Source organism: Coturnix japonica, chromosome 4 (assembly GCF_001577835.2).
Source record: "Coturnix japonica isolate 7356 chromosome 4, Coturnix japonica 2.1, whole genome shotgun sequence".
Taxonomy (NCBI): domain Eukaryota; kingdom Metazoa; phylum Chordata; class Aves; order Galliformes; family Phasianidae; genus Coturnix; species Coturnix japonica.
In genome coordinates, this window is record NC_029519.1 from 42,971,620 (window position 1) to 42,989,092 (window position 17,473).

Genomic DNA, 17,473 nt, shown 5'->3' on the forward strand with positions numbered 1-17,473 from the left:
AGAACAATGTTTAATATATGGACCTATACTCTGCACAGTTATATTGAAGTTGGTGGGCTTGTACAGTTTCTGACCCACTGCAAACTTCTCAGTTCCTGTCTGTAAGGAAGCAAATGCAGGGTTGCAGAATGAGAGGGACAGATGGTGAAGCATTCCGTGTTGTTTCTGGCTTTGTGAGGCAATAGAAGGGAACATAATTATGTTTATGAAGTCAGTAGTGAGCTTCACCGGAACTGTCATTGTTACAATACTGACTTTAGATGTCTTATCATTTACAGATTAGCAGTTCTACTGCACAAATCTTCTAAAGTAATCTTTGAAAGCTGGTCACATTGAGCATAGGTTCTCCTAGCTCAGTTGACAACAAGTGGGTGAAGTGGAAAGAGAAAAAACTGTGGAGAAGCACCCCATGAGCAGGACAGCAGTCAAGTTGTAAAGCTCTGTTATTGCAAAGGTGAAAAGAAAGCAAAAACAATGCCCCAAGTTGACTTTATAAGACACTTTTAAGTTGCTTGGCACTGCTTCACCCTAGTGGACTAGAGATTTCTAGAGTGCCCAACTGAGGCAATGTGAAAAGATGTTCTTTTACTGACTGTGACAGCAGCATGCTTAATCTTTGCTACAAAGTGGTAACAGTACTCCCAGGATTTGACCATCAAAAATTGTATTCAAAATTGTCAGTGATGTGGAAAGGTTACAGATATATTCGCAGCTAGGGACGAGGCTTAAAAATGCTCAGATTTCGTTTTCTTTGGGCTGAGGAAGGGGGCGATGATTCCTAATGATTATTGACGAAATCTCAAGCTTTCTTGGGCAGCTGCTCTAGCTGCTTGCCTGTTAGTGGCATTGGAGATAAATCCTGGCCTATAAGCTCTGCTCACTATACTGTTACTGTCTACCTGCAAAATGTATATATAGATTCGGCCCTCATAGGTAGTCAGAGAGGCCATACACAGTTGCTATATGCAAGGATGAGAGATTTTTGAGATCTTCCCCTCTGTGTGGCAGGTCTGTCCTGACATCTAGGTTAAAGAGCTGTGCTGCAAAGGTAGGTGATATGCCCTCCTCTCCCCCCTCTCCAAATGGATCTGCAAACCTGACTTCTTTAGATGGTTCTTGATTGAGAGAGAAAACATTAAAACAGAGAGGAAGTCTGTCAGAGCTGGATCAATTTGCCCAAACAGCTCGGTTTTTCAGCTGACAGCATTTTAGCACTCAGAGGGGAGTTGTCAAAATCTCTCTACAGGCAGCCATGTCCTTCACGCTGAGACATAACTTATATTATCTCAAAAAGAAAAAAGATAAAAATAAAGAAAAAAAAGAGCTTAGATTACTGTTGGGTTTTTGGGTTTTTTTTTTTTGTTTGTTTGTTTTTTTAAGTTAGTGGAGGAAATACCTGCTCTCATTTAATTTCTTTAGTGTTAATCTCTTTTCCTGCTTGATTGCTTGCTGTAGGATTAAATACGTCCCCTCTTGCAACATCTCTGCACCTTAGTTTAGCTCAAACTTGGTAATAAGTTGGAAGCAGAGCTAGGCAGGCTGTACTACTTGTCTCAGAGCTTCTGTAGTAGATCAAAAGAAGTGATTAATGAAGTTAGGGTGTGCTGACCCTCTTGGAAAACAAATCACTCATCTTCTTGCACTTTCTTAATGACAACGGTGGATAAAAATACCTGTAATGAAGAAGATTCTTGTAACTCTTTATTGTCTGGCAGTCCCATTTGGGCTGCAGTCACTCTTGAGTCACAGAAAGTGCAGAGTTATAGTGTGCTTTGTGGTTGTGTGGTGATGAGGGTCATTTACCAAGATGAGTGGATGCATGTGAGGGAGCTGGAGAAGCAGCCCTGTATGCTGAAACTGTTTCTTGTAGACTTGCCATCATGGATTCCTGGGGAAAGATGTGTCTGACACAGAAGGTGAGTGAAGGTGAGATCTTACCTACTTGGGAACTGATGGGGGAGAAAAGATCACAGTTAGGATATAGGTATTACTATGGAACTATGCCATGGGGATGGAGACCATGCTAAGCATGCAAAGACATAGACTGGGAAGTAAAAGCATATTGTAGTGGACATCTGCTGTAGGCTATCACAAATGGAAGAAAGCGAGAGTGACAAATTCTTGGACCACATCTCACAGTATTTGAAACTACAAGACACTTCAATTACCCTCTCTATACTGTTGAGTCACACATCTACCTGTCTGCTTCAAATGTGTCTCCTGCCATATAGTCCAGCATCTCTGCTGATTTTTCTGACAACCTCCCAGATGCCTCGCCACTGAATTTTAAGCTAAGTGTAACAAGGACTACTGCCTGATTTCTTCTCTTCCCCACTGCTCCCCTTCCTGTGTTAACAACAGCAGCCCAACTAACAGAAAGATAGAGCTGTGTTGTAGGCTTTGTATGCAAGGAATAAACATGCTGTCACACGTATGGCTTTCAGTAAAACCTTTGACCTGGAGCAGTGAGATATAGCACTCTAAAATATACTGGCAGGTAGATTAAAAGCTGTCTGAAAGGTGGCAAAGAAAGGAAGCAACTGGTGGGAGTCTCCAGGGCAAGGAGTCTTGTGTAAGAATGGAGCATCTAGATACAGTGCTCCTACTGTTCACAGGTGTGAACAGTATGTTACACTGAGACTGATAGCTGTCCCTATTCCCCCTCCACCCTGGCTCTCTCATTCTTACCCTTCCCTTTGTATTGGCTCTGGTGCTGCTCCTATGGCAGGATGAGCTGGATGGGCTCACTGAGCCAGCAGAAAACTAATAATTAGTGTTTTTGTTGGGTTGCTTTCCATCAGATCAGCTCTAGCGTGGTTTGTACTTGCATTAATTGTCTGATTTGCTGCAAGGGAGGGGGTGGGAGTCCATGGCCTTGTGAAGACCACTGTTAAATTGGTTAGCTATAATGTGAAGTTGCATCCTTGTTTGATAATGCTGATAGTAGGGGTAGGGAGAGTAAATACAAGCGCTATTGAGAGCACGGCAATGAAGGACAGGGCCCTAAAAAGTGAAGCTGTTGAAAAAGAACAAGCAAGAGGGAAAAAAATATGGCAGAAATATCTCAGGCAGGAAGGGATTAGGATCTCTCCTCCAAGAAAGGAAAAACTAAGATGAAATCTTGACAGCAAGATCTGTTGATTAGTACCTTGGAGGAAGCAGTGGGCAGCCTCAAGGAGATACCTTTCAAAACAACATAAGGAACTATTTTGCCTCTACAGGAGATGGACTGGATGGCTTTGGCTAGGTTTCTCCCAAAAAACTCTTCCAAATTTTCCTATATCAAGTCTTTTCAGCCTCATCCGAAGCAGAATTTGCTGGACTTGATCCACAACCCATTAAGGCAGATGAAAACTTCCTGGTTGACTTTTGGGAAAAGAACAGAGTAAGGACAGTAAGAGTTGGCACAGCCCTCCTCGTATCAGATTAAATCTTTGAGAGGTGGCCAAGAAAACCTCCTGAGGTGCAGCTGTATTTGCCATTGCTAAACCCTCTCTGGGCAGTTCTTGCTTATGGATATTTGTCATCTCCTCCAGGGCTTTGAGTATTATATTTGCTCCAAACCCCTTGGTTTCGTCTGAACCAAAATCACTCTCCCCTCCTGAGTTTCCAGTGCAGGTGATAGGTAAATCATATTTCATAACACGATGAACACATCTGGCAAGAGAAGAGTAATATGATGTGCTGTCTTTCTTTTAGCTTGCTGGCAAGCTTTTGGGGAGCAGATCTTAGAAAATGCAGGTCAGCTCCCTGCTTTAGGCTCTGGAGAAAGCTAGACCTGGAGGGGGCCTTCCCTCACCTGCTGCTGTCTGTGGGGAAGATAGGAGGTATTTAACATTATTCAATTATAACAGCATGTGTGGAATATTTCCAGACTCTTTTTCTTCCCCCCCCCCCGTATACCAGTCAGGATAAATTCTGAGACACGTACTGGAGTCTGCAGAGCTAAAGCCCTCCTAAAACAAATGTTTTAAGTCTTTAACAGAGGGGTAAGGTTCATATAAACACAGAACTCAAACTACAACATTTGCACAGCAAAGGGAAGTATCTCATTGTGGCTTGAAGAAGCTTCCTTGCCCCTGACTTCCACTGTGTCTTGAGTTTCTGACTCCTAAAAGCTCTCTTGAAAGTACGCAGCTGCCAGTAGTGAAAAGTGTCCAATTGCTTCAGCTGCTGTAATAATCAGTCTTTAACCCATTCCTCTGGCATTATTCTTGCCAACATTTTTGTATGTAATTCCAATCTCAGTTGCAAAATGCTCCTAAAAACTCAGCTAGCATAGAGCCACCCAAGTAATGACTGTCAAATGGCCAAAAAGGCCATTTTGATTTCCTTTCCCTCATGGTTAGGGCTGCTGTTTGTTGTGACAGATTCAAAGCAAGAATAGTACATCCTCAGAAAAGATTAGCCTATTTTATCATGCTTTCTGCTCACACATATGCTGCCAGGCTCTGTTTGTGGATTTGCATTTACTTTAAATCATGAGGTGCATGCATGACAGAGCCTTAGCTAAACATCCACCCAACTCACCTCTCTCCCTGCTTCCTTTGGAGACGTTTCTTCCTTGGCTCTGGGGTTTGCATTTGACAGCCCTGTGTTGCCCTGGTAGGTTCTGAGAAAATCAGCTGTGTCTTGCTATGCAGTCTTGCATCTCCTACACTCAGACTTTATATTACATGTGGAATTTAAGATATATTATACACATGTATCTTAAGATGTATCTATATACATTTCAGAGAGCTGCAATTATGTACATTTAGAAGCAGCTTCAGAAGCAGAGAATGAAGTTGCAGTGTTATAACTTCACTCCTGTCAAGCATGGAATGGGAGAAGAAACATTTGCTTGTTGTGTTAACTGTGCAGGTACACCCTCTTTGACACAGCTTGTAGGTTGTCCACAGATTCTAGTTTTGGTAACCTCTAAGTGCATAAAGTAGCTTGATCAGGAAACTGCATGCAGCCACCACGTAATCACCCTATGGTCGTGGTGCCAGAGACCCCATCCTCCTTGTTTTATAGCTGCTCCTAACATCCCTGCCCTGCCCACAGACATTGTGCAACTTTGCTCACAGGTACCATGCTTATCTCTTTGCAGTTGCTTTAAGCTCACAATCATTTCAGGTATGAAATGGAAGAGGCAAAATGGCAAAAGTGCAGAGCTAATGTACTCAGAGAACATTGTTTGGAAAAGAGGGATTTCTTGTATTCAAAAGTGTGTGAGGCTTCCAGGGAAGGACAAGGAAATAAGCCTGAGGGGGAGAGAAGGGAGAGTAGGTGAGTTACAGTAACCCTAAGGAGTTAAAAAGGCAATGAAAGAATGATGTACAGATGAAAAAAAGAAACTCCAATGAAGTCTGTGAGTAAATGAAGCAGTAGACAGAATCAGTGCTAACTCTGACATGTCTGCGGTAGGGAATGGCTTTATAAAAGCTTTATTTAAAAAGAAAGATTTTAATGCAAAATGGAAAAGGGTGGGCAGTGAGGAAATGATGTTTAGCAAAGATAATCATCGGTAAAAGTAAAAAGGCTGCTGGGAGAAGTTTGAATATATGCAGAGTAATAGGTCTAAATGAAATTTGTTTAATGGCATGTCAGTAGAGTTTGTTAGCAAGCCTGCAGCTTTTTAATTTCTCTTTCCATATGTTTTTATATATGCCTACATGTTCTGTTGTTCAAAAAGACCCATGAGGGGAGGAAAAAAAGGGCAAGAAAAATGTGCTAATTTTGGAAATTAAAGAGGATAAGAGTGATGATCTTGGAAACAGCAATCCAACAAACTGGATGTGGTCTTCAGCTAGATAATAAATTAGATTTTTTATTATTACTATTTTTTTTTTTAAATCCTGTTAATGAAGGATTACAGAAATTTGGTCCAAAAGTAATGTTGTCTTTTACAGATCAGCTCATACCAGACAAACTAGATTGCTTTTAAAAATCAAATTGTTCAGCTGGAAGGGGAGAGCTGCAGCATGGAAATGAAATTGTATATGTAATTGTTTTGGTAAAAAACTGTTGATGTGTTTTCTGAGACCATATTCAGATTAACTGGTGTGTGTCCAGAGTCCACTGTTACCTTAAAAAAAAATAAATAAATAAAGAATGAGGTGAAGAACTGAAATCAAAGTCTCGGGAATTAACGTGCGGTTTCATGGTTATTAACTTACTCATTAGTAATCCAAGCGAACGGATAAACAGAATGAGGAATTCAGTCCACAGAGGTGGCTGTATTCGAAGGTGCTGAAAGCATGTAGGAGACAGAGGCAGTGTAAGGGAACTCCGGGTCGTGAGAGCTGCAGGCACAAAATTAAATGAAATATTCTGTGTGAAATGCTAGCTAGGCAGTCTTAGAAGGATCTCAAAAATAGAAGGGAGCCAGTGGAAGGTGAAAACATACTGAAGGAGGCTGGAAACTGGGTAGAAAACAGAGCAGCAAGCGATGGAATCTGACATGACAGAAAGAGAATGTGTTGCAGTGATCTCCTATGGATGGGGACAGTCAAGAAAGGGAACTTTCACCTCCAGAGGAAACCAGGCACTGGATGCTTGGATCAGGGTTGGGAGGGAGGTCTGCACTGTCATGTGCACAAACGGTGGGTATGTTTCCAAAAAGAAACAGGGGAAGCGTTTTTAATATGTAAACAGCTAAGGCTGCTGTACTGCTAGGTTTTGGTTAGTGCCTGCGTTTTTTTCCTGTGGTTTCATTATCATGGAATCTTTAGATGACTAAAATCACTGAAGGGCAGATTTCTGAAGATGTGTGAATGTTGATTTTGTATCTGTAAGCATCCAGATCCCTTAACAAAGTTATCCCTCGGGCCATACTATTACATTTCCGGCATTCCTCACAAAACGCTATCTTTGTTCTTGTTACTTTGTGGCTTTCTAAGATGCTTAGTCTCTCATATGTCAGACCTGAAGGTAATGGTGAACCAGGCACTCCTTCAGTGTGCTCACATCTCCTCCGTTTCCTCCTCTAGAGGGAGGACATGTCACTAGATGGACTTGCCAGGCCACCTCTGTACTACGCTGCCAGAATGGCAGTGACTGAGTGTAAAGGGAGACCTTGCACACAGAAGGCAGCACCTTTGGGATGCCCACCCCGAGCTCAGTGCATGCTCTGCCTCACCTGAGGGCTTGTGCTGCAGAGGGAAGGAGCAGAGCCAGGCTGTGCTGGCTGACCGGTCACGTTGGTGAGAGCATGAAAGCCACTGGCAAAAACAGCATTTTTGATGTTTATGCAGTGTTGGCCATGCCTGACTCCTTGCAGCACACTATGCAAAAAAGCAGCAGAGAGGGAGCGAACCACAGCAGCTCTCCAGCATTAACCCTCCTTTTTTTCATCCTATCACATGGCAGAGCAGCCTCTCTGCCCCTCTCCTGCTGCTCACAGGGCACCATGCCATCAGCCATCCCTGTTCGCCCTCCTGAGCGGGCCATGATGGTGGCTGCTCCTCACAGGCAAGAAGAGTAAAGGAAATGGAGCCTGACTGAAGTGATTAGATATGAAATTGGCAACTTCATCACGTGTTACTTTGATGATTACGTTTGATTGCTGTTTACTTTTTTACCTGAGAGCCGGCTGCTGAAACACCAGATGGTTATAGTCAGAGTGGGATTTGGAGAGGGCCGTGCAAGCTGTTGTAATACAAGGCAAGCCCAGCTTTCCATCAGCAAGAGAGGCATCCTGACCTTTGGTATTTTGTTAGAAATAGGTTTCTTTTCTTTTTCTTCATTTTCTTTTTGTATATTATTAAAAAGTGGGCCACTAATTTGAAGAGGTGCAGTTATTTTTGGAGTGTTCCATGAAATTTGGGAAGGGCCTGACACCATCCATTTCATCCCCCATAGGCACAGATTCAGTTCACAAGGAACAGTTCAGAGTGGGCACCTCTTCAGGCTTTTGAGTGAGATCAAATAGGCTTCTGAAGTAATAGATGTGCAGGTGTGCATCAAAGCTTAATAGACCGAGAGACAGCCATGTGGGCACAGGAGGTCCACGTCCCACATTATGACACTACAAGGTCTGCTGTACAGATCCAGCATGTACTGTAAACAGCTGAAGAAATGGGGATTTGAAGAGGGAGAGGTTGAGTGTTTCTACCCTCTTTTTATAAGATTTACACATTCTCCTTTCCAAGTGTTTCCATGTGATAGCTGGTCCTGGAGAGGGAAGGTGATTGACTGGGGATGCTCAGTCCTAGAGCTGAGGCTTGAGGTAAGCATCCAAAAGTGCTAAACTCATATAAAAGGGACAAGAATTGCTGTAATTTGGAGAAACTTGTTCTGTCAGTCTTCGTGACTGACTTTAGCTGTGCCAGTGACATCAGCTTCAAGATCTTACATAGTTTCACTAGGTAAAATTGTTATTTAATGGAGTTGTGTTATTTAATGTGTTATTTAATTTTGGGTGGTCCTGTGTGGAGCCAAGAGTTGGACTCTGTGATCCTTATGGGTCCCTTCCAACTTGGTATATTCTGTAGTCCTATGATGCTATGAGTCATTGGTAAAACATTTAATACTGTTAAATCTAGAAGGACTCATTACTTTGATAATCAGGTTTTGTCCCCTGACTTAATAGTTTCCTCTGTGTACTTGTGCTGAGGCCTTCTTCAGCCACTGCCCCTTGGCTTTCTTCCCTCAACCCCCTAGGAGGTCACCAATGCCAGAAATAGTAAAATCAAAGAAAAAGTGGGATTCTGTTGATGAACAAGGTTTGCAGGGGGTCTTGATGATAAATGCATAATGAGGGCTACAGATAGCAGTGGTGAGCTGGAGAAATTTTGTTTCCCCTATGGAAAGACTGATGAGTCTCCAGACTAAGTTGGCATTCATGCCCAGAAATGAAGCACAGGTGTTGTATGCATTGCTTTTATATACAGTATTAGCACTATTTAGCATTGTGAAAAGCATACAGTCTAACAGGAGTAAAGTTTGATACTTTTTTGGGAAAGGCATGTTTTGTATCAGCAGCAAGTAGATAAAAGCCTTCAGCAACTTGTTTCATTTGTCAAAAGTGAGCATTTGATGCTACTGCTTCCTCCATATTAGGTAAAAGCTTTTATAAAACATTCATAAACATCCATAGTCATTCCTGAATCATAATGAATGTCTAAACAAACTCACAGATATTCATCAGCCTTTTATACTGTGCATGTGTCGTCTTTACTCCAACCTAACCTTTCAAACCAGCAGAATCACTTTTCTTTGTACTAGGGATCGCTTAGTCCCAAGAAGACTTGACAAGGGGGAAAAAAGTGATGTGCTAGCAATGTGCCCATGGGACAGAAAAGGCCACCAGAATCCTGGACTGCATTAAGCAGAGCATTGCCAGCAGATTGAGTGAAGTGATCCTGCCCCTCTACTCAGCTCTGGTGGGGACACACCTGGATTCTTGGTCTGGTTTTGGGTTCCCCAGTACAGGAGAGAAAAGGACTTACTGGCACCAGTCCAGAAAGATTATAAAGGGATTGAAGCATCTCTCTGTGAGAGATAAGGGACTGTTCTGCTGAGAGCAGGCATGGTCCAGAGGCATCTTATTGATGTGCCTGGATTCATGATTGGAGTGCAGAGATGGAGAATGAAGAGTACAAAACCAAACTCTTCTCAGATGCATCCAGTGACAGGACAAGAGTCAGTGGGCACAAACTGAGAAACAAGAAATTCAATTTGAACACAATGATTGACATTTGGACTAGATGATCCTAGAAGGCTTTTCCAACCTTTGTGATTCTACAATAAGAATAAGCTTTTTTTTCTTTCCCCCTGTTCAAGTGACTGAGTGCTGGCACAGGTTGCCCAGAGAGGCTGTGAAGTCTCTCTTTTTGGAGACCTTCAAATCTAAAATGGATTCAGTTCTGAGCAATTAACTTTTGCTGTCCCTGGACTGGACTAGCAATTTCCACATCTCTTCCAACCTCAGTTATTTTGCATTTTGGTAGTGTCTGGGATGCAGCAAGCAGGGAGCCTGTTGCATAGTCATAAGGGCACCGATCTGCACTTTGAGCAGCATGGAGTAGAGCAGGCAGAATTTGCACTGCAGAACCAATCAGCTATTAGATGATGACTTGTATTCATTAATGACATTAAATGGATTTTTAACATGGAAACAAGAACGAGAAAGCAGGGTAACTTATTATTAGCGATGGGTTTGCCTGAAGCAGATTTCCCATGTTAAAGCACTTAAAAGCAAATAGAGAATTTATGGTGTGTCAGTAGACTTTAAACCTGAATAATGTCCAGTTGTTGTATGGCTAATAATGCAAATTATCTAAGTCAGCCTCGGTGTAAAGCAGTAAATACATGCTGTCCGTTCAAACATGCTTTCACCCCTATCCCCCTTTTCCATTAATATTTTATACCCCTGAAGAGACATTCTCAACATATTATGTGCACCAGCATACTGTGCTCATGGTATTCCTGGGTTTCATTACAAAGAAGCCTGAAGAGTGTACCACTGCTCTGCTGCTTGTGATGCTAGCTTGGAAATTGCTTGGAGCAACAACAGCAAGTGTCAACAGGGAGCCATATTAATTATTTGGAATGTGCCTCATAAGAGGAATCAACTGCTTTTATTGCAGCACGAATATTACTTGAAACAGGAAGGTTACTCTAGCTGTTATCGTAATCTATGTGTCATTAACTTTCCGTGTTTAGAAAAAGAGATTAACAACCCTGTAAATTGTTACAGTAAATAGATGAATTATAACAACATGTTTTTTATTATAAATAAAAGTTTCTTGATATAGTTACTTCCAAATTACTGGAGAAGAATTGAGTCTCTACCTACTGGGAAGCTGCATGGCAGTGTTGAGAAGTGAAAAGCTCCCATTCAGGTGAAAGCAATGCTGATCTCTACAAAGCAGTATGTGTGTCTTCTGCAGGTGGGACAAACAGATGCAGTTGTACTTCATGCCTTACTTCCTTTAGAAAGTTTTGTGACACAGAAGTACTTGCTTGCCTCTTAGAGTGAAATTAAGAGATGGAATGTGTCTGTAGGAAACTGGTTAATTTCTGTGGCACATGGCCTTTTAAAAGAACGTTGTGCAAAAGTACATGGTAGTGGTAAAACAGGTATAAGTTGTGAGTAGGTGCCTTTACAGAATGGAAGTATATCTTCATTTTGGACATTGAAAAATGTGCTTTAGAAAAAATACTCACAAACCTGTTCTGAGTCCTGAGCCACAAAGATGTTCTATGTTTCATTATACCCTAATAGATTTCTGTGGAAAACAGCACAACTAAAACACTTATTTGTCCACAGGGCAGGCTCACCATGGGCAGGTTTCCTATATTGCTCCACCCATCCACCTGGATTCCGATCTGGAGCGACCGCCATCTAAGGGTGAGTCAGAGGTGCAGTCTCCATGCATGCGCATTGTAAAAGGGCCAAAGGCATGTGTGTTTGTCATTTGTTTGTTCATTGAGTGGCTGCAGGGAAGTTAGCGTGCTTCATCCAAGTGCTCAGGAACAAATTATTTCCTCTGGAAGTGTTATATGAGAGATATTCACCTTTGATTTCTCAGCCTTATTTAGCTGCATTGTTATGAACCCTTGCTGTTTTCCCCATGGCCTGGGGAAATGGGCTCAGACCCAGAGTGTGCATTCATACTGCTACAAATCAAGCAGCATACTAAGAAATTTCTTGATCAGCTTCTGGAATGTGTATGAACAACAAACACAAGGAATGTTATGTAAGAAAGGAATGGGAGGAAAATATGACAGCCAATGTGCTAGCAGGCAGATATGCTATAGATTAGGGTTTTTTGTTGGCTTGGTTTGTTTTTTCCTTTCTCCCACCCTTCAAAATGTGTTGCAGTGGCAGGAAGGGTACTAGCTTGTCCTTTGCAGAGATTATGCCATTCTGCTCCACCACTGTAAGGCTGAGAGCATGTTTGTGTGGGTATATGTTTCTTTAAGAGTATGTGGTTGAAAAATATATTAATGAAAGATTAATCTGGATAGACTCACCGTCATTACATAATATGAAGAAATCTGTCCTCTAAATTTCACTTCTTTGTGCATTTCTAATATTCTGAGGGACAGAACAACCTTTGTGTCAGTGAATTGCAGCTGCGACTGCAAACATATCCCTACACCTCCAATAGCCGAAGGACTTTGTAGACTAAATGAAAGCATACCATTAATGCGCTTGGCATGAAAGGCTGTCTTAAGTTCGAGTGAGCTTTTCCATCACCATCCATGCGTCTTGGTCTGTAACTCATTTGATTCCCTTTGTAAGTGTGAATGTGTGTTTTCTCAGCTGATGAAGTAATGAAAATGAAGGAATTGACTCTTGCTGTACATAACCAGCCTCAGCACAATTATTCACTGGTAGTTCGTCTTGCATCTCTGTGAGGCAGAACTATGTTCTGGATGGCAGAGGATGCCGGATTCACAGTGCTGTCTCTGAAGCTAGGCTAGTTATGAGTCAGATCAATCATGTACAGGCTCCTGGCACTCTACAGTTTCTGTTCATTTTTGGGTGAGGTACACCCAAAGATGAGATTTGACACATATGAGGTTGTCAACTTATTCTAAGCTACTTGAAAACCTCCAGGTTTGTAATAAAATTTGCCAGCCAGAAGCAGATATTTTAGTGAAGCATTCCAGTAAAGCAGAAACAGATAGGAATCTCAGCACCTTCTCACCCAAATCTTACTTTGATGTTGAACGTAATGATTCAGAACTTAATTAGAATAGGTCAATGTATGACTTTGTCATGGGGTCTGAAGCAGCCTTTGTGAAATGGAACAGCAAAGAGAACGAAACAACAGCAAAGATGATGCTGTGCCTTACTTTCTCCAAGGTGAAAGAGAAGGATTATAAAAAACCTTCAGTAATCTTCCATTTGGGAGAGTATAGCTACCTCTGCAAGATGAATGCCACTACCAACAGGATCAGGGCAGTGTCTGTCACGCAGAACAGTCGTAGCACTTGCAGAGAAGCTAAAATGGAGTTTGTTCAACGTAAACTGCTACATTAACTGCTTCCACTGGGCCATCCACCCCCCAACTGAGACATTTCAAAGAAAGGACTCCTTAGTGTGGAAGGAATGATATTACTGGTGCCACATGCTGGCAGAAGGACTTGAATCCCCTGTGTAATTTAATGGAAGCAAACCAGGGAGGCAGCCAATCCATTAGCTGGTGTCTGGGGGGGTGTTAAAAATATTATAATTGGTACTGTCTCCTGGGGAAGAGCAGGGCTTTCCTTTGGCCCTGGGACATGTACATCTAGCTTTGCATATGCCACCTCATTTCCAGCCTTAGTGCCCAAAATTCATAAGGGTGTTCTAAAACTTACGTGGTGGTTGTTTTTTCTCCAAAGTATGTAGCAGTTATGAGGTAGCTTTTCTGGGCTACATTCCTGAAGCTGTTGTTGATTCTCTACAATTTCAATAGCTGGGACTTTAAATTTAGAGTACCAGGTTACAGCAGTGAACATGAACCACTAAATGCTTTAGTTGCTTTGATACCCTTCATTTCCCTTCCATGCTCTCCCTAGCGCTGAGCTGAACACCAGTTACCGGTTAGTGTTGCACTTAAAGTGACAAGAAGAACATAGGTGATAGCCACCTTACAGTTTTAATTATAATAAATGGAAATTGAGCCAGGTTAGGGATATAAAAACATCTTTCCTTCCTGTATTAAAAACCATACAGATTTAGTGCTGCTATGGGTCTATGCAGTTGCAATTCTCAGCTGGCAGATTTATTTGTAACTGCTTCTTCCTTCTCCTTCTTAAAAATTTTATCGCTGGTGACATTTACCCACATTGTTTATGCATGCAGTGCATTTTTACCTGCCTTTCAGAGTCCTGATGTTCATGCTGAATAGAGTATAAACTCCAGTAGTTTACTAGTACATTAGTGTCATCATACATTAAAGGGTAATTACTCTGAGCCACTGCTCTGTATAGTAATGCAGTAATGACACCGTAAATCACTTAATAGAAATAAGGTGCTGTATCAGCATTTGAAACAAGAAGCTGATTTTTACCCACACCCTTTTTAATTTGAGAGTATTTTCAAATTAGTTCCATATATGATGCAGTGTTACACATTATTTTTATACTTCCTCTCAGTCTGATGATTCAGATGCATTATTTTTGCACACCTGTTTACACTGTCCATATGCAGAATGATTCCAGGAGTAGATAAGGCCTTGGACCTCTGAATACAGATAAAATGCCATGGTGGTGCCAAAGTGGCAGTTGTATATTCATCATGCACAGTCCTGATGATGATGCAGGCTAGGACTGGTGGCTGGATTTTGAAATCATAGCATCATCTTTGTGGGCCTCCTTTGGATGATGCTTAATAGGTTTTGTTTTTTTCCTTCTTGTATTGTTGCACCCAAAATTGTACCCAGTGCTGGAGATGAAGCTGCACAGTGCAGAGCAGAGTGGAACAACCCTTCCCCTTGCACAGTGGCACTGCTGGGTCTGGAGCACCCAGGGTATGGTTAGTCCTTTTAGCTACAGGGTACGCTGCTTTCTCAGATCTAATTCATCATCAACAAGATGCCCAGATTGCTTTTCCACAGGGCTATTCTCCAACCTCTTGAGCCTCCCATTTTGAGGCTAGCATATAAAGAGAAGGAATCTGTTTACCTTGGTGAGCTCTGTTCCCTGTCTTCCATGGGTAGTTACTAGCCAGTAGTGTTCCAAGAAGCTTTCTTTTCACTTGGAGAGTCCTGCCTTACTGAGCTGTAGTTGTCAATCACTGTACTATGGCAGCAAATCCTTTCTTGTACCCATACTTGTGATCTCAGAGGCTGAGAATTAAACCTGTGTTTAAAAATGGATCATTGGTTACTGACAGTAGCAAGGAATTTTGCAGATAATGGTGATTCTGATACACTGCCTTAGAAAGGAATTTGATGGAATTATCATATATAGCAATAAATTAAATTTAGCATTTGGACTCAGTTTCTGCAAGGTACTAAAATACAGTAGATAGAGTGAATTAAACTTAGTGAATCCACACACTAAAACTATTTATAAAGCTTTATTGAAGCAGATTTCAGTGTATATGTGGAATCATATTAAACATGAAATATATGCCTGGCTTTTACAGCTAGGCAGTTCAAGAAGCTCTCCTCCCCCATTGAGCTAGCATTTTGTGAAGGTTTCCTTCAAAGTCAAAGCTCAAGGGGAGTAGTTGTCTTGGAGATTGATACACTTAAAGTCAGTGTGTTTCCAAAACATGAAATTATAAGCAAAACCGTGTATTGCTCCCCAGCTCTACGAATGTATAGCAGATAATGGAGAAATGGAAGGTTCTCCCCCTTCCATGCATATTTCTCAAGCAAGGAGGTTGTTCTGGTCCCAGTTCTAGTATTGGGACTGTTTTCCTGTAAGTCTCAGTTATGTGGTTCAGCCTCCTTAGGCACAGAATCTCCTCCTATAGGAAATCCTGTAGGATTTGGTATCTGAGACACAAGCAGAAGTTTTGCTGTTTTTCCCCTTTCCTCTCCAGCTCAGTGGTGTGCCCCTTTGTGCATTCTTCCCTCAAAAGCTGGGCCCACTTTATCATTTTTCTTCCTCTTTACATTTGCAAAGTCCAAGGAACTGTCATCTGCTCCCGAGCATCAGAAGCACTGCAGAATCTTATTACCAAAAATAGATTGGTTTTTGGGATGCACGCATTCTGGGCCTTTTTTTTCCCTCCTCCCAAAGGTCTCAGAGAAGGTCGCTGGCTTTGCAGATGATGTGGGAGGATGTGACAGCCGGTTACCAGCAGGGCTGGTTGCACAGCCCAGCACTCCTTCCCAGACCCAGAAAGGGGGACAAAGCACAGTGAGGCCCCGTGGTGCTTCCTGTGATAATTCAAGCCGACGCACACAGCCACGTGTCTTGTGCTCACCAGGCCCTGAAACACTCGTTGTCCTGCCTTCCCCTCCCATTTTCAAGGCTACAAGAGAGATGTGTTGTTTGGATGTTTCTGCTTAGTGCTAATGGTGGCCTAGTATCTTCTCATTCCTTCCAGGATTTTCCAGTTTTTGCTCAAGTCTCCTTAATTTACTCAGCTTGGGAGTCCTTTATGGTGTCCCTCTTAGTTCCCAATTGTACTTAACCTTGTTCCTTCCCTTTGGGGTTAGTTACAGCAACATGTCTTTCAGATTCTTAAGGCAAAATTACTTTCCTGCCATGTTTTAGGAGGAAGTGTCCAGGTGACAGGCTATTTCACCACTTTAGAGCCAAGATGGCTGGATGCACTGGATGGTGGTCAGGGCCTCCCATGCTTGTGAGCTTATTCCCTTTGTCCCCATCCAGTGCTGGGTTGCTATATGATATTCTGCTCTTCCTTTTGTCTCTCTCCTGACATTTTCTTTGCTTTTGCTCAGCCTTTTCTCCAACAGCGACTGTTCTCGGGGCTTTTCCTTTACAGCCACTACGTGCACACCACCAGAGGATCTCATTCCTCCTGAGCTGGGGAATAAACACTCATTGATTGCAACAAGTAAGACAAACATAAGCAGAATTTTCTCATCTGAGGGCTGGTGTTTCACCAGTAATTTGAAGGTGACTATTCACAGTAAGCTCACTGTGAAGCAGCTGTCATTGTAAAAGTTTGGCCATGGCTTTGAGCATTACATGTGCAGTGAATTTTCAGCTGCCTTACTTTGAAGACGTCTGTATAGAATCATTTGTTGGATTAATTATTTTTTCATTTGAACTCAACTTTTTGTCATGATGGGCAGCTCATTCAAAGGCCTCAGCTTCTGCACTGGAGATGAGTCTTCAAACAGCTCAGGGGGGATGACAGAGGGTTGTGAAAATAATGGAGAGTGAGCTTTGATTGAGGTATATGATGCTTTTCCCAGTGTGATCCACAGCTCTTCAAAAATCTGCTGTCACGGTTCAGGTTTGTTCTGAAATGTCCATCTTCCTGGGTTATTCTGATTTTCCCGAAGCAGGCAGCTCCTTTGAACATAGGCTGTGCTCAGTATTTATAAATTCCTCACTTAGGTACCATGAGCGATAATAGCTGGTGTCATACCCCGAGTGGTCAGAGCTCCTGGAAGTCTCACAGCAGGCCAAGAGTCCTCCTGTTGGCTTGTTACGATCAGCAAGGCCCTCTTTATGTCCTGTAGCTAATCCATAGTCAGAGAAAGTTAATTGCATGCTGTTCACCGATTTCTTTTTACGCTGGTGTTGAACTGTTGCTCTTATTTCTTTGGAATGTGTGTTTTCATAGCAGAGGAGGACCTCGGGGCATTGCTGTTTATTTATAAGATAACAGCGTTCTCTCCAGCAGAAAGCCGGAGCTAACAAAGTCTCTCAAGGAGGAGTGTTAAATCGTGTGTGCTGGTGGGAACTGTTCAAAGTATTTACACTTGAAAATATTTAAGGAATTGAAGGGAATAAGGAGTCTGAGTGATGTTTAACACCTTTTACGTTATTCCTACAAATCTTAAAAGAAAAAAAAAAAAGTCTTTTTTTTTTTTTTTTTTTTTTTTTTTTTTTTTTT

The 17,473-nt window shown here is 42.1% G+C and overlaps 1 protein-coding gene across 17 annotated transcripts in view; it reads left to right on the plus strand.

The window, feature by feature from the left end:
- The window catches only part of ADGRL3 (adhesion G protein-coupled receptor L3), a 478,165-nt gene that overhangs the window by 324,612 nt on the left and 136,080 nt on the right, over positions 1-17,473 (plus strand). For all 17 annotated transcript variants that reach the window (XM_015861714.1, XM_032444013.1, XM_032444015.1 and 14 more), the window contains one exon: positions 11,261-11,341. In XM_015861714.1, coding sequence (XP_015717200.1) covers positions 11,261-11,341 — 81 coding nt within the window. The remainder of the gene's footprint in view (positions 1-11,260; positions 11,342-17,473) is intronic.